The sequence below is a fragment of the Sodiomyces alkalinus genome (assembly GCF_003711515.1).
Source record: "Sodiomyces alkalinus F11 unplaced genomic scaffold SODALscaffold_11, whole genome shotgun sequence".
NCBI classification, from domain to species: Eukaryota; Fungi; Ascomycota; class Sordariomycetes; order Glomerellales; family Plectosphaerellaceae; genus Sodiomyces; species Sodiomyces alkalinus.
In genome coordinates, this window is record NW_021167089.1 from 1,187,413 (window position 1) to 1,211,740 (window position 24,328).

The following is a 24,328-nucleotide window of genomic DNA, read 5'->3' on the forward strand; positions in this document are numbered from 1 at the left end:
TGCCCCGCTGTTGGAGGGGTCAACGAAGGATAAACCCCACAGTAAGGTACGTAACGGTAACCTGGGCACGAAGATGAGTATCTTTTGCCACCAGAATTTGCCCGCCATGGACGGTACCCTGTGTCTGCCTCGTAGGTACTCGGTGCTTCAATTTTTTCTTCCCCCTCTTCAGACAATTTATTAGTTTCTACTCACAGAAAAAAAGAACAAAACTCTGTTTAAAGGCCCACAAATAAATCCCCACCGCCACCTCCACCGCTGATGCTGTGACAATGCACTATCACTTTTGCCCACCCCCACCAACCTTTTTCTGATAACATTCAAGATTTGAGTGTTTGACTTTCTCCCACTGCATCTTCATCTTCTCTCGACGCCTTATCGTCTATCAGTTGACCCAAGTCCCTACCTATCCATTCCCCTTTCCACTTGGGTCTCTCCTTGATAGTTGCGGAATTCTTTCTTGTTATAGCAGCAAACCCTCGGCAGCTTTTTGACGAGGATCTAATCTTGCGATCGCTCGGGTTCCCGCCTCTCGAGACCTTGCGCAGTTTTGCAGGTTGATCGCTCCGTTCGATCCCTCGACCCTGTTGTTGCGTACCTACCCTACGCTTATCCTCATCTTCCGCCTCCATCCTCGACATACCCAACCTTCGCTACTAACCGTCAAGATGGCCCCTTCCGCGTCCAAGGAGAAGAGGCTCGCAAAGAAGGCCGCCGAGGGCAAACAGAAGGGACTCAAGAAGGGCAAGAATATCAGTACCACTGCTTCTTCAGTCAACGGCGATGAGCCCGCCATCGATGCCAATGGCAACCCCATTGAGTCAGATGCTCCCGCGACCTCGTCCGACAAGATGGACGAGGTCAAGCGTCTCGCAGCCCAGCTGGACAAGCATGGTCTCTCGGACCGCGTCACCACCGGTGTGCTCGACTCCACCCCCTCCAGTCGCGACGTCAAGATCAGCAGCACCAGCCTGGTCTTCCATGGCCGCCAACTGATCAACGACTCTATCCTTGAGCTCAACTTTGGCCGCCGCTATGGCTTGCTGGGTGAGAACGGCTGTGGCAAGAGTACCTTCCTGAAGGCCATCGCCGCGCGCGAGTTTCCCATTCCCGAACATGTTGACATCTACCTCCTCAACGAGGGCGCCCCACCTACCGATCTTGGTGCCCTTGAATGGGTTGTCAAGGAGGCCGAGCGTGAAATGGATCGTCTCGATCAGCTGGCCGAGAGGATCCTCGAGGAAGACGGTCCTGAGAGCCCCGTCCTCATGGACATTTACGACGTCAGTCAACCCTCCCTTCCTTTCTTACTTATTCCCCTTGGACCCTAGTAACCCTGTCTGGGGGTTTTTTTTTTTGGATGACCGACAAGCGTGTTAACTTGTGACCTTTGACATAGCACATGGAGAAGATGGATCCGTCAACCTTCTCTACCCGTGCCTCCCTAATCCTTACTGGTCTAGGCTTCAACAAAGTAACCATCCACAAAATGACCAAGGACATGTCGGGTGGTTGGCGTATGCGCGTGGCTCTTGCCAAGGCCCTCTTCGTCAAGCCCTCCCTTCTGCTTCTTGACGATCCTACCGCTCATTTGGATCTTGAGGCCTGCGTGTGGTTGGAGGAGTATCTCAAGAAGTGGGAGCGCACCCTGGTGCTTGTCTCGCACTCCATGGATTTCCTCAACGGCGTGTGCACCAACATGATTGATATGAGGCAGAAACAACTCCTGTACTACGGTGGTAACTACGAGTCGTACATAAAGACTCGTACCGAACAGGAGACGAACCAGATGAAAGCGTACAGCAAGCAGCAGGAGGAAATTGTTCACATCAAGAAGTTCATCGCCAGCGCCGGTACCTACGCCAACCTCGTCAAGCAGGCCAAATCTCGCCAGAAGATCCTCGACAAGATGGAGGCCGACGGTTTCATCGAGCCTGTCCATCAGGACCGCGTCTTCACTTTCCGCTTCGCCGAGGTTAGCAAGCTGCCTCCTCCCGTCCTGTCGTTCGACAACGTCACCTTCTCGTACTCGGGCGACCCGAAGGACGATCTGTACCGCAACCTGGACCTCGGTTTCGACATGGATTCGAGGACTGCCCTCGTCGGACCGAACGGTGTGGGCAAGTCGACGCTTCTCCGGCTGATGACAGGCAAGCTGTCACCTACCGGGGGCTCCGTGACCCGGCACACGCATCTCAAACTGGGCCTTTACTCGCAGCACAGTGCCGAGCAGCTCGACCTGACCAAGTCGGCTCTCGAGTTCGTCCGCAGCAAGTACAGCCACTTGTCCCAAGACTACCAGTACTGGCGCCAGCAGTTGGGTCGTTACGGCCTGACAGGCGAGGCCCAAACATCGCTCATCGGCACGCTGTCTGATGGCCAGCGGAGTCGTATCGTGTTCGCCCTCCTGGCCATTGAAAGCCCCAATATGCTGCTGCTCGACGAACCTACCAACGGCCTGGATATTCCCACCATCGACTCCCTCGCCGACGCCATCAACGCTTTTAGCGGAGGTGTTGTCGTCGTCAGCCACGATTTCAGGTACGTACCACCCCTTCTGATCCCTTCCCCCCCCCCTACTCTCCCCTCTCTTTCCTCCTCTTCTAGCTCGCCTTGCCAGATCGCCGATTGCTGACGCTTATTGTATAGATTGCTCGACAAGATTGCCAAGCAGATTCTGGTGTGCGAGAACAAAACCATCAAGGCTTGGGACGGCTCCATCAGCGAATACAAGAACTACCTGCGGAAGAAGATGATTTCAGCTGGCGCTGTCTGAGCTTGTCATTTTCGGATAATGACGACGGAAGATGCAAGGATTTCGGTTTAGGCAACGGGAAGACAGAAAAAGCAATCGTCGATAGGAATGGAATGCCAAGGTACTTGAGGTGGACCACTGGCTGGTATGCCTTTACCCCTTTCATGATGATGAGGGTTTTCAGAGTATCAGAGGCTGAGTAGAACAGTAACGATAGAGAGCTTATGGTGGACTGCATAGGACATGCTGGCAGGCCGCGAGACTGAGAGGCCCCGGACATGACACGGGATGCTCTGAAGGGCGCTGGCATCACTATATGAGAAGGCATTTCGTCAAGGATAGAATTTTGTTTCTTTTGTTATTTTAACTCCTATTCCCAACACTCCATGAGGATGGCGGAAGTGATGATACAGTTCTCTCTGTTCTTTTGATAGGGTGGCCGTGTGTGATCTTGGTCCCTGAAAATGGACCGACTGCTTTGGCAGAACACTGTTGCTGAAGGGTCTTGCTTACATATTTTTTTGGGACGAGCCTCTTCCTTTTACACTTCACCTTGTTATGCCAGTAACGAATAGATTATGAACGCACATGGATGTGGCGATGGCAATGATCCTGCCTGCTGCTAGTATTACTGCATGATATCTAGCATGAAATCCATGAAGCCATTCTTGACTGGCAGATCGGATCGTGCTGTAGTTCTGGAGGTCAGTCAGCATTGCCTGTATGGATGCCATTCAATGAAGTTTTCCTACAGGGGCATTTGTACGAGTCACGCATCTTGGTTAATATTGTTATTTGAGTTTATTCAGAAGCGGATGATTGGTTACTGCTAATAAGAAACTCTCTTCCAGGGCGTTTTCCTGTCACGGAAAGCATTTTGCGGTCTTCTCCTCGATGACCTGGAAACGGACATGGTCCTGTTGAAGAACTCAACCCTATCATTGTTTGCAGCTCAGAAACGGAGTAGACGCGATGCAAGTTTACCGGTTCTTCTGCGAAGAAGAAAAGAAGCATACATCGTTATAGTTGCGATGCCGACTGGGCTTGTCCTTTCATCATGTGGTCCGAACTGTCTGCAAACATCGGCATTCTCTCTTTCTTACTGCCCCTCTGAGCCAATTAACGCGTGCCGCCTCTGAGGGAGGGAGAGTAGTACGTGTAAAAAAAAGTTGGGCTCACGGGCGGGCTTATCTACATCGTACAGGTACAAAGTTGAATACGTTTCGTTCATTGATGGCGGCGATTTCGGGAGGTTCATGACGCTAAGCGAAATTGAAGAAAGTGGATGGGTCGGTGGCTGGGCCGGCCCTACTTTGTACCGGTAATACTGCGTCGTACGAAGGAATTGATGACAAAAGTCGCACCCGACCAAGCATGAAGCTATATCCATACTCTGTACATGTTCCATCATTTATATGCCTCCACCGATTTATTCCCCCATTGATATGGCGTATAAACCACTCGTCGAGGCCGTTGTAGATCGTAGATTCATTATCGCCCGTCGACGTTCTCACGGGAAGGGAAAGCGGGGGGAACTGATCCAAAGGTCCCCGTCGCAACGCTGGATTTACGCCGCTCGTGGGTCGACTCAATGGTGGAATGCAAAACGCGCCCGGAAGACGGGATGCCCACTCACCGCTCGTATTGTATGGAGGAAAAGTTTTGGCAGGTTTGGGACGATTATAGCGGATCAGTGTCATAACCATGATCTAGACGACTTGTGGCTTCAGGACACCTGCAGCAAAGAAATTGAATTCTACTATCCGCGACGATCCAACGCTATATGAATCAATAACAAGCGTCCTCTTGATTTCTGGCGATGTACGTAATACCTTGTGGGAGATTAATAAAGGGGTTCCTTCGACAAACACAGGAGCATCGGAGTTGGATAAATACACCATCCGAAGTGATCCTGTCCCGATGGTCCCAGATAGGTGGAAGGGGCAGTGATACCAGTGGATCAACCAGACATTCACATAACGCATATCCGAGTCTTCGGCATGTTCTTGTGGCGATTTTGAATTACCAAAAAGTAGGGGGAGGCGTGCCAATCTCCAACCTTTCCCTATCTACGGGGCCAGTAATAAGTAATACGCTCTCACGAGCCTCACGATCGAGCGGACGACCTAGGGTAGCTGCTCAGCCTGAGGAGTGGATGAATACCAGCATTGATGGGTCGGCGATAAGGGAATAGCCGCAGGCAGGCGCCTAAAGATAGCCGGTTCAATTCAATTTTTGGGTTTCTTTTTGACAGACGAAGTTGTCTTATTACAAGGAAACATAATATCGTGATACTTTGGTGCCGGGAATTTATTATTGGTTGCGCTGTTGGTTGTGGCGACTTATGGGGTGTTTTGGGTATGCGAAAAATCGAATTATGTCGCTGCTGACTTGGGAGGGTAATAAGCGGATCGTGGCGCCAGCCAGCCGGAGAAGAAGGATTGAATGAAGCTTGGCAACCTCGACTTGCCGGGTTATGGCCTAGAGAGAGGATAGTGGAGTGACGAAGCACCGGCTGATGTGGGTCGAGGATCCACTTTGAAATACCCCCCTGCCATTGTCTTGTAATTGTATTGGATGAAAGCAGGGTAGCAGGTACGAAGTATTTCCTAATTGGCAGCTGCCACACGGGGGAGGGAGGCTACCTACTTCCTGTACGTACTCCGTACCTACAACAACAACCACCTGCAGCTTCTCGTCGGCATGAAAATGTGTACGAAGTACGGATAGGTAGAGTGGATTGACTGAAGAACGTGACGGAACAAAAAGTGAACGGGCAAAAAGGGATACGGAAAGGGTCAGGGGGAAGGGAAAAAAAGACCTAGCCCCCCGCAACATAACATAATATCTCTTTTTCCCCTCTCACTCTGCGTCTCGACTCAAGACACGGAATCGTTCTTCAACTTCTTCTCATCTCTTCCACCCCGGCCCGCATCTCGTAACGCATCGTTCTCATTACCTCTCCATCCTCCACTTCCGCATCCTCCACCACACGAAAGTCTACCCTCACACTACTAAGGTATTAAGGGCCCATTCCCTATCCCCAGTCTCCAGTGCCGAACAGCCTGATAGACCCCGTGCCCTATCCCGTCGCCTTTCCCCTTCATCACTCAACCAAATTTGGTCTCGGCCTTCTCTCCCCTCCAACCCCCATCAACAACCATCCTTCCATCTCTTTCCTTCTGTAATTTTCCTCTCCTTGTCCACTTTTCCTATCCTCCCCTCCTGCTTTCCCATCAACAGTTGCCACCTTGCATACATTTTGTCTCAACGCACAACGTCCATCGCTCATCACTCTAATAATAGCAGAGCCGCAGTATATCGGTACATTATCGTGGACATTTGGTGCCACGCTTGTCTCTAATTCGGCGAACCGACAGTCATCGCTCACCTCTCGGTATTGTCTCTCAACGCGCACGCGTCGGATTGGGATCCGTTTGAATCGCATCTCCGGCCGCCACAAGCCGTTCTTATTTCCTGTCTCTCCATCTTGTCATCCGTCTTCCACTTCTCGTCAATCGACGGACGGTACACATATCACAACCGCCGACCCATGTCGCGATTCCCCGACCAAGCAGCAGCCACCGGATTTTAAGAGATCAATAACAACCACGACTGCCTTTCTTTTTCAGTGTCACGTCATATCTGGCTGTGTCTACGAGACGAAAGGATTACGTACGATACGGGATTGAGTCCCTAGCCGACCTTTGTCTGTCGTCACAACAATACATTACCAACCAGAGGAAAGAGGAAGAAGAGGAAAAGAAAAAAAAGACCGACAAGGGGAACGAGAACAAAAAGAGCAAGATCACGAGCAAGGGACGGACTTTCGTCAAGACAAATTTTCGGGCCCTGCAGGCCTTGCACGCTCCGACCTCTCTTCGAGCTCTTGGGGCAACCCAAGGCTGGATTCGTGCTACCTTCATTTCGTTCAACACGTCAACTCCGCCATATCTAGCTGGACCGTCGATGATACTTCGTAGTCGAGGCTCGCCTTTTTCTTTTCTTGTGTTCCGGAGCCAGGCGAAGCGGGAATCTCAAGTGGTCGTTTATCTATCCACCTGATCGGGCATTCCTGGTCTCTGGCCACATCACTGGCCACATCCTGGTATATCGAACTGACCTGCTACGCTCTTCCTTGGGGATCGAGATCCGAGATCGAGATGGAACATCCCAAGGACTTCCGCTCGACGGTGCTGCAAGCTCCCCTGCGGCAACCCGGCGGCGGAGATGACGGCGAGCGTCGGCGAGACTACGACTACGACTACGACCAACGCGACCGCGACCGCGACCACCATAATGGGGAGAGCCGACGCCACCGCCACGACCTAAGCTCTATTATTGCACCACCGCCCTCGCAGTCGTCGGCACCGCCATCGCGACACGCCAGCTTCAGTCTACGGTCGCCTCCCCGGTCCGAGTTCCAACATGCTCACCACACGCAGACCCATGGCCACACCCACTCCCAAGGGCAAGGGCAGGGACACGGACAACACGTACACGGACACGGGCATTACTCGTCGCCTCAGACACCGAGTGACAACCAAGCAGCAGCCGCAGCAGCAACAGCGACAACAGTTCATCACTCCAGTCACTCCAATCATCCACCTTCTCGCCCGCATCATCATCACCACCACCACCACCGTCACCACCATCACCACCGATCTCCCCCGCCTCCCCGAACGCAACCTCAGTCGGTGCTATCACCTCCCAACCCGAACCAGAATCCCTTTGGGGGGGCGTCCTCAGCGACATCGTCGTCAGGCCCTCTCCAGGGTCCTCCGCTGTCGCCACTTCATCCTCCCAGTGGTGCATACTACCCTCCTCCCGAATCCAAGCCGAAGCCGGCTACAAGTAGTTACTACGACCCATTGACGGACTCCACGAGGGAGAGGAAGGTGTCGGATGCGGGTTCTCGATATGCTGCGTCGAGTCAGCCATCGCCTCCCAAGGTACGCAGTATCTCTCTCTTCTGTCCTTCTCCTTTTGCCCTCTTCCCTTGTTTGGCCATTATTCAATTATTTGTTTCTGCTCGTATCTGCCTAGCCATAAATCCTTTCCCCCTTTTCCCCCCCTTAGGCTTCAATCCGAGGAGAAGAAGTGTTAGAATTTGTAGGTTCGGGATCATTTTGGATCCCCCCCCCTTTTTTTTTTTTTGTTGTTCCGTCCTTCCCCCCCAGAACGCCAGAAAAACTTCAATGAACACAAGACACGCACCAAAGCTCCAAGCTCCATTCATCATCTCTTAGACCATTATTAGTATCATCTTTCCCTCATTGACCACTATCTACCTAAAAGAAACTTCTCCCTCTCCATTTTTTTCTTCTTCCTTTAGCCCCCCTTTCCTGCTCGCATCACCTTCGCAACTCTTGGCATCTCGTGCTTTTGGGCTCAAACTCCAACATCGTCCGAGCTCCCTTGCTTCATCAAACCCCATTACCCTACTTTTCCGCCCCCGTTTTTTCCCATTTCCTTGTTTTCCATTTTTACTTTACTCTCTGGTACTCCGATACCTACCACAAGTCGAATGCTGCCCCATCACATTTCCATCATCGCCAGAGAGGCGACAACCACCATCGCCAAAATATCGAGGTCGGCAATATCGCCTTTGGAGTCTTAGGCAGCTGCCTTCGGGTAGAGCTTTCCTCTACCAACTCCCCCCGGCAATCCGCTTTTTCTCCTTTGATATAAAACAGTTCTTTTACAACCCTTCATTTTTATTCTGTCTACTCATGCTCGTCTTTCCTACATCACGACATCGGGCCATTTTTCAGTAACGCCACCCCATCGTCCTTGCGTACGGCCTGCTAATATCCCATCTTCCTCTTGTCGCCAAAACAGCCTCGCGACCCCTACAATTATTCGCAGCCCCCACCGCCAGCTGACCATCAACAAACCCAGAATCATTCGTACTACACCAACGGGAACTACACCTCGCCGGTGTCGGCCGCTTCGACCTTTGTTCCCCGCAGCCCCCATTCACACTCGCACGCGCGTCCGACTGCACAGGGCTCTCTCAGTCCTTCGAACAGACCACAGATTTCTCATTTGGCTTCTCCTAGCACGAGACACACGGCCTCTCCCGGAATACGTCACGTGTCGTCCAATACTACAACGCCTCATGTGTTGCCCCAAATGTCACACGCCCATACCGATTCGCCGCTGAAGGCCCCTGCGCCTCCTCCCCCCTCGTCCAGCGTAAGATACCCATTATTTTTAGAGGTTCCCGTCTCGAGCAGTGCCACAAGCTAACCGTAATTCAATTTGCAGAGTCGTGCGGCCGATCCCATGTCCTTCTCCAATATCCTGTCTAACTCCGAACCTGTGACCCAGCCACCGCGGAAACCATCACCTCCTCCGGTTCAAGAGAAAGCCTCCGAACCTGAACCTGAGCTGGCTCCCGAGCCGGCCCCTGAGCCGGCGGTCAAGCGACGCCGCGAGGTTGATACCGAGACAGAACCGGACCCCGAGCCTACACCCCGAATTTCGGTTGCCAAGGCGAAAAAGGCAAAGGCAGATAAACAGGACCGCGAAGACACACCTGTGGTCAAGGAAAAGAAGAAGGCGCCCCGGAAATCCAAGTCCCGAGCTTCCGACATTCGGGGTGCAGAAGCCACGCCCAAGAACAGCCGTCGTGTGTCTACTGCCAACGCCGCCAGAGACACGCCCACCCCACGTGTGCCTGTCAAGCGCCAGGTCAATGGCCAGCCCAAGCAGAAGGTGCTCCCGGCCGACAAGGAAAAGAGAGTCTTGGCCCTGATGGCCCAACTCGATGCCGAGGTTGACGGGTTGGACGAGTCGGATCTGCATCGCGAGGAGGCCTACTTTTACCAGCGTAGCCAGAAGCGCCGTCGCATCATGCAGGAAGCGGAGACGCGACAGAACGCCAAGAGACGCGACTACGTTGCTGAGCACATCTTCGGGCTGCGCTTGGCCGCACACGCCGATCTGTCCAAGCGACGATACGACGAGATTCACTTCGAGGAGGCCCTGCAGGAGGTCCGGGAGCGTGAGGTCCACGCCGAGAAGGAGCGGAAGAAGGATATGCAGAGAAAAAGACGCCGCGAGAAGTCCATGGCCGTTACTATCGAGGCGAAGAACGCCGCTCTGGAGAAGGCACGGCTCGCCGAGGACGAGAGCGAAAAGGCCCGTTACCTCCGCGACGCGGAACGTGCCAGCAAGAAGGCGCAACAGACCAAGCTCATACTCCAGAAGGGCATCAAGGGTCCCGCCCGCAACATCGACCTTAACCTCGAAGGGGGCACCATGTCCACTTTCCAGGCCTCCGATATGGAGCCCGGCGTCACCACTCCCTCGGGTACCAAGACCAAGGGCAAGGGCCGCAGTGGCACCCGTCCCAAGAAGTCTAAGGAACAGAAGCAGGCCGAGAAGGAATCCGCCGAGGCCGCCCAAGCCGCATTGGACGCTGGCGAGGAACTGCCCAGCAAGGAGGAGTCCAAGATCCGCATCAAGATCAGCAAGTCCAAGTCGAAGGACAAGGACAGCAAAGACAAGGACAAGGACAAGGACAAGGACAAGGAGAAAGACAAGGACAAAGATAAGGATCGTAAGGACAAGAACGCCGCCGAGGGTGACAAGGAGAACAAGCAGCCGAAAGAACCCAAAGAGAAGGAAAAGGAAAAGAAGGTCGAGGAGCCGCCCAGCAACGAGGCCCGATTCCTGACCAAGGGCTACAACCAGATTTACGACCAGATCTGGCGGGACCTGGCCCGGAAGGACGTGAGTAAGACCTTCAAGCTGGCCGCCGAGTCGTATCAGATCAAATCGTCGAACCTTAAGAAGACGGCCATTCTCGCATCCAAGGAGGCCAAGCGTTGGCAACTACGCACCAACAAGGGCACGAAGGACCAGCAGGCCCGTGCCAAGCGCGTCATGCGCGACATGATGACTTTCTGGAAGCGTAACGAACGGGAAGAGCGCGACCTGCGCAAGGCCGCCGAGAAGCAGGAGCTGGAGAACGCCCGCAAGGAAGAGGCCGACCGCGAAGCCGCGCGCCAGAAGAGGAAGCTCAACTTCCTCATCTCGCAGACGGAGCTGTACTCGCACTTCATCGGCAAGAAGATCAGGACGGCCGAGGTTGAGCGGAGCACCGATAACCCCGAAATCGCCGCCGAGAACACGCAAGAGACCGAGCGGAACCGCCAGCTCGACGTCCAGGAACCGACCGGGGTCGGCGGGAGGGTGACCAATTTTGAGAACCTCGACTTTGACGCCGAGGACGAAACGGCGCTGCGCGAGGCGGCCATGGCCAACGCCCAGAACGCCATTGCCGAGGCCCAGAGGAAGGCGCGCGAGTTCAACAACAACAACGACGCCGACTTGGACGAGGAAGGCGAGATGAACTTCCAGAACCCGACCGGCCTCGGCGAGGTCGACATTGAGCAGCCCAAGCTTATCAACGCCCAGCTCAAGGAGTACCAGCTCAAGGGCCTGAACTGGCTCGCCAACCTGTACGAGCAAGGCATCAACGGCATCCTCGCCGACGAGATGGGTCTCGGCAAGACGGTCCAGTCCATCTCCGTCATGGCGTATCTGGCCGAGAAGTACGACATTTGGGGCCCCTTCCTGGTGGTGGCCCCAGCCTCAACCCTGCACAACTGGGAGCAGGAAATCCGCAAGTTCGTCCCCGAATTCAAGATCCTGCCATACTGGGGATCGGCCGGCGACCGCAAGGTGCTCCGCAAGTTCTGGGACCGGAAGCACACGACGTACCGGAAGGACGCGTCGTTTCACGTCTGCGTCACATCGTACCAGCTGGTAGTGTCGGACGTGGCCTACTTCCAGAAGATGCGGTGGCAGTACATGATCCTCGACGAGGCCCAGGCCATCAAGAGCTCGCAGAGCTCGCGGTGGAAAAGCCTGCTCAATTTCCACTGCCGCAATCGCCTGCTCCTCACGGGTACGCCCATCCAGAACAACATGCAAGAGCTGTGGGCACTTCTCCACTTCATCATGCCGTCCCTGTTCGACTCGCACGACGAGTTCAGCGAGTGGTTCTCCAAGGACATCGAGTCGCACGCGCAGAGCAACACGAAGCTCAACGAGGATCAGCTCAAGAGGCTGCACATGATCCTCAAGCCTTTCATGCTGCGTCGCGTGAAGAAGCACGTGCAGAAGGAACTCGGCGACAAGATTGAAAAGGACGTCTTCTGCGACCTGACGTACCGACAGAGGGCGTATTACAGCAACCTGCGGAACCAGATCAGTATCATGGATCTTATCGAAAAGGCCACGACGGGAGACGACAACGACTCTGGCACGCTGATGAACCTCGTCATGCAGTTCCGGAAGGTATGCAACCACCCGGACTTGTTCGAGCGCGCCGACACCACGTCGCCATTTTCCTTCGGCTATTTCGCCGAGACGGCCTCGTTCGTGCGCGAAGGCAACAATGTCACTGTCGGCTACTCGACCCGCAACCTGATCGAATTCGAGCTGCCACGCCTCGTGTGGCAGGAAGGCGGTCGACTATACCGGGCCGGCAATGACAATGACAAGGCCGGGTGGCGGGGTAAGTACATGCAACACCTGCTCAACGTCTGGTCTCCGGACAACGTCCAAGAGAGCACGGCAGGCACGGGAGCCTTCTCATGGCTGCGCTTCGCCGATAGCAGCGCCGCCGAAGTCTACAAGGCGGGTCACCAGGACATATTCGCGCGGTCGGTATCCCTGGCCCAGGACAAGCAACGGCCTCTCGGACGTTTTGGCGTCGTATATGACGAGCCGGGGGATCAGGGCTACACGCCAGCACACGCGTTGCTGCAGATCACGGCCCGGAACGATAAGCAGGCCTTGGCCGAGGTTACGGAACAGGGCGTCCTTGCGCACCTCATGAGAGTGTCGCGGGAGAAGTATGACGACTCGGGTCTCGGCCGTCTCGAGTTGGCGGCACGACCTAGGGCTTCGGCGCCGCCGATCGAAGTCAGCTGCCGCAGTCAGGGCACCAAGAGAGAACTCGACAACATCTTGTTCAATATCCCGATGCGTAAGGCGCTCTTCGGCCCCACGCCGGTGGAGGAGAGGGCGCTCGTGATGCAGAAGGTGGCACGGGAGCAGTACCCCCCGGCGGCGATGCTGCCTGCTCCGGACAACGAGAGGACGAAGCTCACCAACATCGTGGTACCGTCTATGCGACGGTTCGTGACGGACAGCGGCAAGCTGGCGGTGCTGGACCGGCTGTTGTTCAAGCTCAAGAACGAGGGACACCGCGTGCTGCTGTACTTCCAGATGACGCGCATGATCGATCTGATGGAGGAGTACTTGACGTACCGCAACTACAAGTACTGCCGGCTCGACGGGTCGACCAAGCTCGAGGACCGCCGAGATACGGTGCACGACTTCCAGACACGGCCGGACATCTTCGTCTTCCTGCTGTCGACGCGTGCGGGCGGCTTGGGCATCAACCTGACGTCGGCCGACACGGTCATCTTCTACGACTCGGATTGGAACCCGACGATCGATTCGCAGGCCATGGACCGAGCTCACCGACTGGGACAGACGAGACAAGTGACGGTGTACCGGTTGATCACGCGTGGGACGATCGAGGAGCGGATCCGCAAACGCGCGCTGCAGAAGGAGGAAGTGCAGCGGGTGGTCATCCAGGGCGGAGGCGCCAGTGTGGACTTTTCGGGCCGGCGGGCGCCGGAGAACCGCAACCGCGACATTGCCATGTGGCTCGCCGACGACGAACAGGCCGAGATGATCGAACGGCGCGAGAAGGAGCTCTTGGAAAGCGGCGAGTACGACAAGCAGCTGAAGAAGAAGGGTGGCAAGCGCAAACGCACGGGCGGCGAAGGCGGTGTCAGCCTGGACGACATGTATCACGAAGGTATGTGGAAAATTCCCATTCACGCAATATTCTCTCTCCGGGGTATGTATGGTGCTAACATGACGCGTTCAACAGGCGAAGGTCATTTTGACGACAAGGGCGCCTCGGGCACCGCCACGCCAGTGGTAGAACTAGACGGCAAGGGGCCAAAGAAGCGACGCACCACGGCGACTGGCGGGAAGAAGGCCAAGACCCTGAAGCAGCGGCTGGCCGTGGCCGATGGCGAGATGGGTTGACGAATATAACAAGAATTTGGGGATAAGCGAGCATCTCGCGGGGATTTGGGGGGGGGTGGTTTCTTTTTCTTATTTTACTTTTGGTTCTTTTCTTCTGCCCCAGGTCCATACGCCAACAACGCCAACGTACGATAGGCGAAGCACATTTTCTTTTTTTGTTGTTGTCTTAATATGTTATGGGAGAGGGGATGGAATAATCATCACGAGTGTGACTAGACAGATGATTGTTGGTTCCCCCCCTTGGGTGTTGAATGACGGCGGCCTTTAGACTCGTGGGTTGAGGTTATTTTGTGTGGTTTCGGGGAGGCGAAAAAAGCAAGAGAGTCTGTTGGGCTGGGCCAAAGCCTGGGTTGGAATGGGGCTTATAGACCTTTCCTTGTTTTGGTGAAGCCAGACGAGTATTCTTTTTTGTCTCCCCTTCTTTCATTATTTTTTCTCGGCCTTGGTTTTACAGATTCACAAAGAGGCAACGCCGAGGAAAGACTGATATGGCATGATGGCGCACGCGAAAGGGAATGGTTGGGGGCGTCCTTGTATCAACAGAACATAAAAGGCAGTGTACGAATATACAGCTCTTAATCGGACACGAGGTTTACCAGACACTTAACCAAGGCAGATCGATAAAGAGGGAGGGGAAGAGGGTCATGGGACGGGCGAAGAAGCAGATGGAGATGGATGGGGGCTGTTCGGGTCTGTGGCTTGGCCGCAGGACGGACGGTCAGAGAGGAGCACCAACGGTCAGCTTCGACCTTACTTGCATGCATCTTGCAGCCCTTACCAGTGGGTGATTCGCCAAGTTATCCACCATCTTCTATCTGCATTCTTCGCCGAGACTCCTCCGACCCCTGTCTCTGCAGGACGCGAAGACGACAGATTTACACCCACGGGGTCATGCCAACAACAAGTCTCTCTACATGCCGTTATGATGATAACAGGCGGGTGGGAGGAAGGATGAATGAACATGGGAGCAGCAATTCCGGGTATGCCTAGTACATTTGCATTCATCCCCCCTCCCCTCCCCTTTTCCCCGTCCACTTGCTGCCCTTCTTTTTCCCCGGTCGATCTATCCCATGACATCAACTGCTTCGTCTCCTCATGGAGTGGCAGTGGCCCTTTTGCACACTCTGTAGCAAAGACTAGATCTCGTCTCCCTGGTTCTCCCTGATATCCTGCTCCTCTCTCAGTGGCGATGCCCTCGACGCAGCAGAGCGGCGATGACAAGGCGCCGTCTCTGGCGGATATGGTCTTCGAGACGGTAAATCGACACATGAATATGTACAAGGGCCCAGACGACGGGATCAGTGTTGCTAGAAGCGTCCTCCTTCTCCTCCTACTGGTTGCCGCGATATTGTTTTCCCTTGTGATATGGATAAGAGGAGGGAAAGCGAAGGGTCAGGGAAGGGAGTCCGATACAGAAGACGTAGGAGTGTCAACAACGAAGAGGAACCAGAAATGGAACGCACCCCCTGCGATCCCTGAGACGATCCCATTCATCTCCAACGCCATCGCGTATATCACACGCCCTAAGGCTTTTCTTGAACGTGCTGCGTGAGTTCTCACCAGACAGCCCATGAGGGAAGGGCAGTCAAGTCTAACGTTATGTTGTAAACCGCCACCTAGAAAAACGCTGTCTCGCACCAATCTGGCAACCTTCCACCTGGGTCCCATCCCTGTAACCCTCGTGACGGGATCCGCTCAGGTCCAATCACTCTTCCGTTCACAGGACGTATCGGCGGAGAGATTCCTGCTCCTCATTCTAGAGAACCTGCGCGGCATGTCCAAGTCGGATGTGGCCGGCTTCAAGGCCGATCGCACAGGGCGACGCCGTATCCCGAGAACAGACGACGACGACAACAGCAAAAGGCTTTGGTACCGCCAGGCCGAGATCCACGAATTCATCGCCCGTCCCGAGGTGACCGCCACCCTCGCCAGGACCTTTACACGCTTCTTCTCCGCCGCGATAGAAGAGACCCAACCTCTCGGGGGCGACTGGGTCGAAGATGTCCGGATCTTCGCCTTCCTGAAGCACGAGATGGGCACCGCCGCCGTGGCGTCCCTCTCCGGGACCGAAGTCCTGCGCCGGGTGCCCAACTACGTGAAGCGGTTTTGGGAGTTTGATTCCGTCGGCCTGCGTCTGGTGTGGGGGCTCCCTCGGTTTCTTGACCCGGAACCCGTACGGGTGCGTAACGCTTTTCACGACGACGTGGCTGATTTCCTCGACGAGGCGTTCAAACAGTGGGATGCCAAGAAGAAGGAGAGAGAGGGAAGGAACGAGAAAGAGGAAGATCCAGATTGGGAACCTATTTTTGGAAACCGCTTCACGCGCCTCGCGCAGACGTTCGTCCGCGACATCGGGGTTTCGCGCCGCGGCCAGGCAGGCACGCTCAACACTCACGTTCTGGGCATCAACTCCAACACTATCCCGCTGACCGCCTGGGCGCTCTTCGAACTGGTCAAAAGGCCGGATTTATTCGCCGCCGTGCGGGAGGAGGCGAACACGGCTCTGATCCATGACCATGGGGAGGAGGGCATGGGCGAGGAGGGGCCCCAGCCGAGAGGAGGAGGAGGAAGAGGCAACCATTCTCGTCCCAGCCGCCGCCAGTTCGACCTTAAGAAACTCGTGTCCCTGCCTTTACTGCAAGCTGTCTACACCGAAGTCCTGCGCCTCCATGTTGCCATATACGTGACGCGGCAAGCCCTCCGCCCGACCACCATCGCAGGCTACAGCGTCGCCGCGGGGACATTGCTCCAAACCCCGACCAGCCTAGCGGGCCGCGACGATGCCGTCTGGGCTCGGAAACCGAATTACCCACCTGCCTCCGAATTTTGGCCCGGCCGACACCTGCGCGAGGCCCGCTCACCCACTTCTTCGTCTCCTCGTCTCGAATTCGTCCCCTCGGCCCGCAGCGCGGATTTCTTCCCCTTCGGAGGCGGTCCGTCCATCTGCCCCGGACGCCACTTTGCAAAGCAGGAAATCATGCTCGCCGTGGCGATGCTGGTCTCCCGATTTGACATGGAGTTTGTCGACTGGGTGTACCATGATGACCACAATGGTCACGCCCGCACGAGCGACCGCGAGGCGAAGGAGGACGACCGTTTTTTTGGCGCCGCATCCGTGCCCCCCGATCGGGATATGAGAGTTCGCTGGCGGAGGATCTGGTAAAAAGAAGGAGTACGCAATAGTTTGACCCATTGAGTCTAAATACAGACACTATATATAATCAATCAAATCGTCAATCAAATGGTCGTCAAATGGTATCATGTCATGCCAAAAATGAAAGAAAAAAAAAAGAAAAAAAGAAGAAAAAAATGGAAACGCCGTCACCACACCCAACAAGACTCCCACCGTCGTCATCGCCCAAACACTCGCCCTCTTATTCCCCTCTTCCCTGTCACCGCCTTCACGGCCAGCCGTTCAACACGCCCGGCGTATAGCCTCATGACGTGACACACGGGGTCTCCCCAGATAACGTCTCGTAACCCTTCATCCGTCGTCGTCAGGGCGACAGCGCCCTCTTTCAATCGGTCTCCGACCGTCCGCTTGTCGCCCCTGGTCTCCGGTGTCCCGCTACGCAGCACCACGATCCTCCCCGGGGAGCTCAGCGTGCAAGTGGGCACCCTCCATACCGGGGCAGCTCGCCTCGCCCTTTTGTCCTCCTTCTTATTCTCCTTCCCGAGGGTAGGCAGCTTGGGGGCCGGCGTGGCGAGCAAGTCGAGGAGGCTTTTGATGTATGCCTTATCGGCCCTTGCTACAGGATCCCCTTCGTTGAGGAAGCTCAGGAACAGGCTCTTTCGAAACTGGGGCCCGTCCGGGGTCGCGAGGGGAAGCAAGCTGACGGGAGGTGTGCCGAAGATGACGCAGTGTACGCGACGAAAGCGACCAGCCAGCTCTCGGAGCTCGCTACGAGCGGCAGACGAGGACGAAAGCATGTGACAGTAGAGCAAGGCGGCGACAGCGCCCCCGGCAGAGTGGCCGGTGATGACCAGACTGTGGCCGGCACGGGAGGGGTCCTCGGTTAATAGCTGGCGGAGGCGAGCGGCGACGGGCCGAACCATGCGGCGGGCGACGGAAAGGAAGCCGGCATGGCAGAGGTTGCCTTCGTCGTCGAGAAAACCTCGAGGCGTGGTCGGGGCCGTCTTGAGATTCACAGCCCAGTCCACAAACGACGCAGAGCCCCGGATAGCAAAGACCAGGGCTGACTTGTCATCCACGGGGACAGATTTGATCACCATGGCCTTGGTGCCGGCTAACAAGTCGGCGGAGACGTGGGCCTCGCGCTCGGCGCCTTTGGCAGCATCGTAGACGCGTTCCGCGTACTGGGCAGCCAGGCACACCAGGCGCCAATTCTCAACGGGGAGGCGCAGACGGGGGAGATCAGGTGGCAAACGGGCGTTGGCGTAGCATTCGACTTTGGAGAAGCAATTGCCCGCAACACCAGAGGTGACAAGACCGACATCTTTCCCCCTGTCTGTGACCCCTGGATAGGCGTGGTACTTCTTCGGTTTCTTCCCCTCATGGCGACGCCTCCTCTCCCTACCATAGGACCGGTCAGGCTGGGCGTCCTCCTGATAGGGAGGGTGGTGAACTATGGCCTGCTCCTGAGGACGAGGCGGCGGAAGAGGAGGAGGAGGAGGAGGAGTAGAAGGAACAGGAGGCAGAGCCCGGTAAGGATAGGTAAAGAGGTCTCTCTCATGACCCTTGTATTGGTCTCTGTCGATGCTGGTCATGACGTTGTTGAAACAGTCGGCAATGAGGTCGACACAAGCGGCAGACTGGGTTAATAGTAAGGTGGCATGGGGGTGCCAGCCCTCATGTTTACACCAGTCCTGCACAGTGGCATTGAGGTTCAGGGAAGACGAGGTGGGCTTGACAAGTTGGGTGGTAGAGGCGCCGGCTGGGGGAGTACCCGGCTGCAGTGAGTGTTGTTCCAAGTGGTGTGGCGAGGGTTGTGGCGGCGGCGGGACGAAGTAGTATTGATTTACCACGATGGGCTGCTGTTGCTGTTGCTGTTGCTGTTGTTGCTGTTGGTACTGGTGGTGCTGGTGCGGCTGCGATGGTAGCTGTGGGTGCGCTTGTTGTGGTCGGTATCCCGTTTGGAATCCTACAGGCGCGGGCTGTTGAGGAGAATGATGGTGGCTGTGGCCTACAACTTGACCGTTTCCTTGTTGCTGTGTCCAGTTCGAAGGGCTCTGAGTCTGAGTGCGCATCTGGGTCGTGGGATTCGAGTTCGTGTACTGCTGTCCCGGAAGAGGACGCGGAGGGGCTGGTGATGTTGCGTGGTCGTTCGAGTTTTTCTTGAGGTTTGCCTTGGATTTACTGAACAGGCCCATCGTTGCTGGTTGTTGTTGTTGTTGAAGGGATGTGACATGTCCCTCGCTACCCTAACGCCCGGGCATCTCTTTGAATGTGCCTTAACCTCGGATCGTGGGCGTGTCGGATACACGTTGTACACAGGGAACAACGGGCTCCTGCTTTCTCGGTCATATAGGGAGGAAGAATGTGAGATGAGACTGCGGCGGCAAAGAGATAGAAGTAGGTTTCTCCAGTGTCAGTCTACCAGATGACAGGGGAGAGATGAACGAAGGGTGTCGATATGTCCATGTAGAGGGGATGAGGGGATGAGAGTTATCTTAGGGCAAGTTACAACGTTAGATATCCTCCCAGATGACGATATCGATGAGTGAGCGAGTAAGTTGGCCAACGGTGCCGTACCAAGGTAGGCGGAGGTAAAGTACCATAAGGTAGATGGGTTCCGGATACCTAGGTACCTAAGGTACCTAGGTAGTGTAAATGTAGGGCATAAGAGATGATGTCAGCATATAAATAAGGTACGCAAAAGATGTGTGTCGCATGGGCACACGGACCACGACGTGGTCCATAGGGGATCCAGGGGGGATCCACGCCATGACTAAGGGCTTCGGATATGACAGGGGCGGATACCGGAAAAGACCGGATGGGATCCAAATGACTTGGTACCCATAACAGAGTCTTCACCACCCAAATTAAGGGCATAAGAGACTCTCCCAGATGTAACTTGACATAATACAGACACACGAGATTTCTGCTCTACTAAGTTAATCATTCAAGTGCCTTTTGACGCGACAATGTGTGTGTGCATTGAAGAAGAGTAAAAGATACTCTGCGGAAATGTCTAACTATGAAGTAAAAGGAGGGGAAATTAATATGGATACATCGGTCGGAAGTACCCTATCCGTCTACAGAAATAGCGTAAGTCACACCCCGATAAGATGGCTATAGGCATCTAACACACCCCCCTGGAACTGCAGGATTAATCCTGACTATTCTGCTTAATTAAAGCCGTAAATCTAGAGTAAAATAGAGGCCTAGATATCAATCTAACAGTTAAACGACTTATTAAAAAGCGCGCTCTTTTTATAACTAAAAACGTTAAAAACGTGTAAAAACAGGTGGCTAAATTAACCCTAAAACTATATTAAAAACGGGTGCCTAAATAACAATCTAAAGGGCACTAAAATAACGGTTAATCTAGGCTATAGATTATAAACTTAGCACCGCGCCTTTTATAAATTGCCTTAAGCCCCCTAGCTTAGGACCTCTATCCCTAGCAGATATATAAACGCCTTATATTTCTACGGGGGAAGTACCTTAGTTAGCCTATCGCTGACTATCTCTTAGGTCGAGATTTAGGCGATTAGGACCTTCTTCTATTAAACGACCTATCGGATCTCAAGGGCGTGGATATCTAGATACTTTAATCTAGATATAACCTAAAGGCGTAATGCCTCTAAAAGGATCCTTATTAAGTTGTTATCGTAGTATATTGTTAAAGGCTTATTTTTAAAGGTTAAGGTTAGGTCGCGTATTAATCGTCTAATCGCGATATACTACCTAGTAATAGTAGAAAGGGCTATAAGCTCGGCTTTAGTACTAGAGGTTATAACGCTTATTTGCTTATTTACCTTTTAGCCTATAGGGCCACCGAATAATAATATAGTATAGCCTTAGGAATTATACTGAGTCTTACAGTTATCCTTAAAGGCTACGTTAAAAGTATAGTAAAGTGCGTGCTATAGGTAGTTATTACGTGGTCTAAAGTAAAGGTATAAGGACTTAGTGGAGGCGAGGTACTTTAAATACCTGTCTATGGTATCGTGATACTATTTTAACGGGTTAGTGTTAAATTCCGTAAGCCTCGAAGCGGCTTTAAAGATATTAGGCCTTATTTAATAGGCGGCGTAGTTAATAGAGCCGACTTTTCGTAGATATAGGTGGATTAAATCTATAGAGGCCTGCTTGGTTATAGGTTATAAAATATTAGGAAAAGGAAAAGGGCTTTTAACCCTACGCCTACTATAATCTACCTATAACACCTTAATCTTTTCGGTGATATAGTTCTCGAGGGAAAGCTATAGCCGATATTATTAGCGGTCGCGAACCACTCTAATCCCTAGGAACTACTTAAGTGGGCTAAGGTCCTTTACTTAAAAGTACTACTATATCCGTTATATAAGAGAATTAGTAGTAGATTAATATTCCTTCCTATAGATTAGAATAATATCGTCCAAGTAGAAGAAGACGATTAGTTCTTTGCTTTTAAAGACGTAATCGTCTTTAGTTAGTTACTTTAGGTCGTACTTACCTAAAACGGAAGAGAGTTATTCGTGCTATAGCTTAGGGGAGCGATATAGGCTATATAACGCCCTACGTAGGCGTTATATACCGCGCAAGGGTAGTCGCGATAGCTTTAAGATAGCCTTAAGGTCCTCGTCGCTCTTTATGCCTTTTACTACTTAAAGTAGCGGCTAGCTAGGTGGATCCTTAACGTAAATCTCTTCGTTAAGGGTAGCGTTAGTGAAGGCGTTAACGGTATTAAGCTAACGTGTCTTTAGATTAAAATATGCAGTAATAGCTATTAACGACCTAAAGGTCCTGCCGGCGAGGGTACAGGCGTAGGCGTTAAGGTGATTTTTAGGCTATTAATCTCCTCGCACGTATAACCTCGCCTTAAACTTACTAACGTACCCTGACGGGTTAACCTTATACTTAAAGACCTATTTAAGGTCTAAGGCACGTTACCCACCCTAGGGCTGCTCTACTGCTTTAAAGGTGCCTATTAACCTAAGTGTATCCACCTCTTATACGGCTGCTCTAAGCTATTATAGCTTATAGGGGCTCTTTAGTATCTAAGACTAATTTAACGGTTCCTTAGGTATCTCGCGGCGTAGTAGCGGCTTTTTCGGCTTCTTAAAGGTGTAGTAGGAGACGTAATCGTTATATCTGGAAGGAGGTCGGCGATTATAAGCAGGCCGCCCTATAGGAGTAGGCGTTAAAGCTAAAGCAGGCGAATAAGAGGTTAGTTAATAGGCCGTAATAGTAGTAGTAGTAGTAGGATTAGACTTAGCTGCTAAAGATAGGGTTGCTGCTTATGGATTAGAGGATTAAGGAGTAGTAGTAGTGGTAGTGGTCTTTTTAAGAACAGATTAGTTGGGTGATAGTAATCCTATCCCGATAGTATCGTCGGTAGCCTCGCCTATAGCCTCCTCTAAGGTGGAGGAAGATCCTAAGGAAGAACCGCTAGTATCTTTAGATTCCTCTTAATCACTGCGTTCAACTGGAGGATTATTAGGAGGTGGCGAAAAGGGCGTATAAGTAGGCCTTAAAGATGAAGAGGTTATTAAAGAGGGTAAAATTAGTGCTTTTAGTGCTATTATTAAAGAGGAGGGTAAAATAGCTATTAAAGAGGGTAAAGTAATAGTAGGTATAACGGCAGGCACCGTACCTGCCGCGGCCGTGGTAGCCGTTCCACGTGATACCTCTTAGTTAGTAACCTATTAGTTTTTAGAGGCGTTTTCGGTGGTTTTTACGTTAGTAGTGGTTTTTAATCCTTTACTACTACCGCCGGCCACCCCCCTAGATCTTAACGATTAAGGTTGCTATTAACGGTGCCTTTCTTTCTATAAAGCCTCCCTTATAGAGTTCTGCAGCGTTACTATAGGTATACCGAAATCGACGATATCTATTATAACTCTAAAAGGGTCGTGAATACCTTAATCTAACGGTAGATTAAGGTTATCGAAAAGCTATATAGGTATAGGCATATTAGGCTCTTTCTCTCCATTTTTATAAAGGACTAACTCGTTAAAAATAACGTCCCTTATACGTAGGATTCTATCCCCTAATTAAGGAACTAAAATCCGAAAGATATTAATGCCCTTAAAGCCGATTAAATATCCGATATACGCTCTCGGCGCTAGCTTCTCGTTCTTACGGCGACTTCGTAGGTAGTTAGTAGTTAACGCGTATGCCTTATAACTATACCTCTTTAGGCAAGAAATTAAGAGATTAGTTCCGGCTATAAAACTAATAATACCCTCTTTTTATAGCCACGCATTTAATACTCCCTTAGGGGTTTACTAACCTAGATCCCTGTGTGGAATCCGGTTATATAAGTATATAGCTACTATAATAATCTCTAGCTATAAATCCTATTAGAAGCCTAAGGTATCTGCTAATACCCTCGCGATAGTGAAGATAATACCCCTATACCGTTTAGCGTTAGCGTTCTATACGGCTATATAAGGAGCCGATCTTTCTAGCAGGATACCACGATCTAAAGACTAGTTATCTAGCTTCTTCTATAGCGTCCTCTCTCCATCGTGTCTAATCACACTAATAAGTAGCCTATACTGCCTTTATAAGAAGAGTTCAAAGTTAGCTATTAAGGATAGTATATATTTATGCCCTAGTATCGTTCTAGTTACGTTTTTATATGTGTAGGGATTATAGAATAGGGTAATAGTATTATTACCGTTAGCAGCAGGATCTATAGAAAACAGGTCCACGTTAATCCTCTAAAAAGGCCTTATTAGCCTATAGATAGGTGGACATCGCGATACTATCCTTTTTACCTTACTAATAGCGTAAGCCTTATAGTCTACCACTAAAGGTGCCGCTCTTCCTTCTTTTAAAGCCACGATACCTCCTACATAGCCTTTTAATAACTATGCTAGTGCTTAAGGGTTTACGTGCCCTAGCCTCTCGTACTATAAACGGGTATCTGCTACGCTTATAGACTTTAGTTCTCTTAAGCTATTAAAATAGCTCTGCTACTATAATCGTTATAGCGTGCCCTCGGTTACTTTAAGGGTATATTAGCCGTTAACGTTAATTAACGGTAGGCAGGTATATCGGTCTATTACTAAGATATCTCTGCCAGTTATAAAAATAGCGGTCTAATCCTTTTATAACCTGCGTGTAGTAAGTAGTGTTATAGGATATCTATCTATAAACGCTATATTCTTTAATATAAGGGTATAGGCATAACCTTTAGTATCTTTAACCTAAAAACGTAGCGTGCCGTACCCCTTTACTGGATTAAAGGTGCCGCTACCTATATAAAATCTGACGATAGTGGTAGTAGGCTAGAAGTCCTTAAGTAGGTGGCGTTAATTAGTTATATGCCTTAAGGACCCCGAATCGATTAATAACTAGTTAAAGAGGTCGTT

At 52.4% G+C, this 24,328-nt stretch overlaps 6 protein-coding genes across 6 annotated transcripts; 4 read left to right on the forward strand and 2 right to left on the reverse strand.

Moving 5' to 3' along the window:
• Nucleotides 1–668: 668 nt before the first annotated feature.
• On the forward strand, nt 669–2,776 carry SODALDRAFT_337520 (hypothetical protein; the record flags this gene model as incomplete). Its single annotated transcript, XM_028612701.1, has 3 exons — nt 669–1,283; nt 1,400–2,541; nt 2,650–2,776. The coding sequence occupies 3 exons, from the start codon at nt 669–671 to the stop codon at nt 2,774–2,776; spliced, it is 1,884 nt and encodes a 627-aa protein (XP_028463378.1).
• Nucleotides 2,777–3,584: 808 nt separating this feature from the next.
• Nucleotides 3,585–3,955, forward strand: SODALDRAFT_70022 (hypothetical protein). Its single transcript, XM_028615597.1, has one exon. It carries the CDS (start codon nt 3,667–3,669, stop codon nt 3,892–3,894), a length of 228 nt encoding a protein of 75 aa, XP_028463379.1. The 5' UTR covers nt 3,585–3,666; the 3' UTR covers nt 3,895–3,955.
• SODALDRAFT_70021 (hypothetical protein) lies at nt 3,956–4,618 on the reverse strand. The gene has a single exon (XM_028615596.1). The coding sequence runs from the start codon at nt 4,459–4,461 to the stop codon at nt 4,018–4,020; it is 444 nt and encodes a 147-aa protein (XP_028463380.1). The 5' UTR covers nt 4,462–4,618; the 3' UTR covers nt 3,956–4,017.
• Nucleotides 4,619–6,918: 2,300 nt separating this feature from the next.
• Nucleotides 6,919–13,840, forward strand: SODALDRAFT_337521 (hypothetical protein; the record flags this gene model as incomplete). The annotated part of the gene is made up of 7 exons (XM_028612702.1): nt 6,919–7,332; nt 7,480–7,707; nt 8,597–8,953; nt 9,026–10,495; nt 10,526–10,645; nt 10,676–13,604; nt 13,680–13,840. 7 exons carry the CDS (start codon nt 6,919–6,921, stop codon nt 13,838–13,840), a joined length of 5,679 nt encoding a protein of 1,892 aa, XP_028463381.1.
• A 1,090-nt stretch (nt 13,841–14,930) lies between these two features.
• On the forward strand, nt 14,931–17,097 carry SODALDRAFT_70088 (cytochrome P450). Its single transcript, XM_028615598.1, has 2 exons — nt 14,931–15,388; nt 15,461–17,097. The coding sequence occupies exons 1-2, from the start codon at nt 15,030–15,032 to the stop codon at nt 17,001–17,003; spliced, it is 1,902 nt and encodes a 633-aa protein (XP_028463382.1). The 5' UTR covers nt 14,931–15,029; the 3' UTR covers nt 17,004–17,097.
• Nucleotides 16,703–19,492, reverse strand: SODALDRAFT_328940 (alpha/beta-hydrolase). The gene has a single exon (XM_028610808.1). The coding sequence runs from the start codon at nt 19,169–19,171 to the stop codon at nt 17,192–17,194; it is 1,980 nt and encodes a 659-aa protein (XP_028463383.1). The 5' UTR covers nt 19,172–19,492; the 3' UTR covers nt 16,703–17,191.
• Between the last annotated feature and the right edge of the window lie 4,836 nt (nt 19,493–24,328).

Bases quoted from the DNA above. Each gene is read 5' to 3' on its own strand.
- SODALDRAFT_70022 (XM_028615597.1), top strand. From the start codon at position 3,667: ATGGTCCTGTTGAAGAACTCAACCCTATCATTGTTTGCAGCTCAGAAA.
- SODALDRAFT_70021 (XM_028615596.1), bottom strand. From the start codon at position 4,461: ATGGTTATGACACTGATCCGCTATAATCGTCCCAAACCTGCCAAAACT.
- SODALDRAFT_70088 (XM_028615598.1), top strand. From the start codon at position 15,030: ATGCCCTCGACGCAGCAGAGCGGCGATGACAAGGCGCCGTCTCTGGCG. The intron at 15,389-15,460 runs GTGAGTTCTCAC...ACCGCCACCTAG, and splicing joins GCTTTTCTTGAACGTGCTGC to AAAAACGCTGTCTCGCACCA.
- SODALDRAFT_328940 (XM_028610808.1), bottom strand. From the start codon at position 19,171: ATGGGCCTGTTCAGTAAATCCAAGGCAAACCTCAAGAAAAACTCGAAC.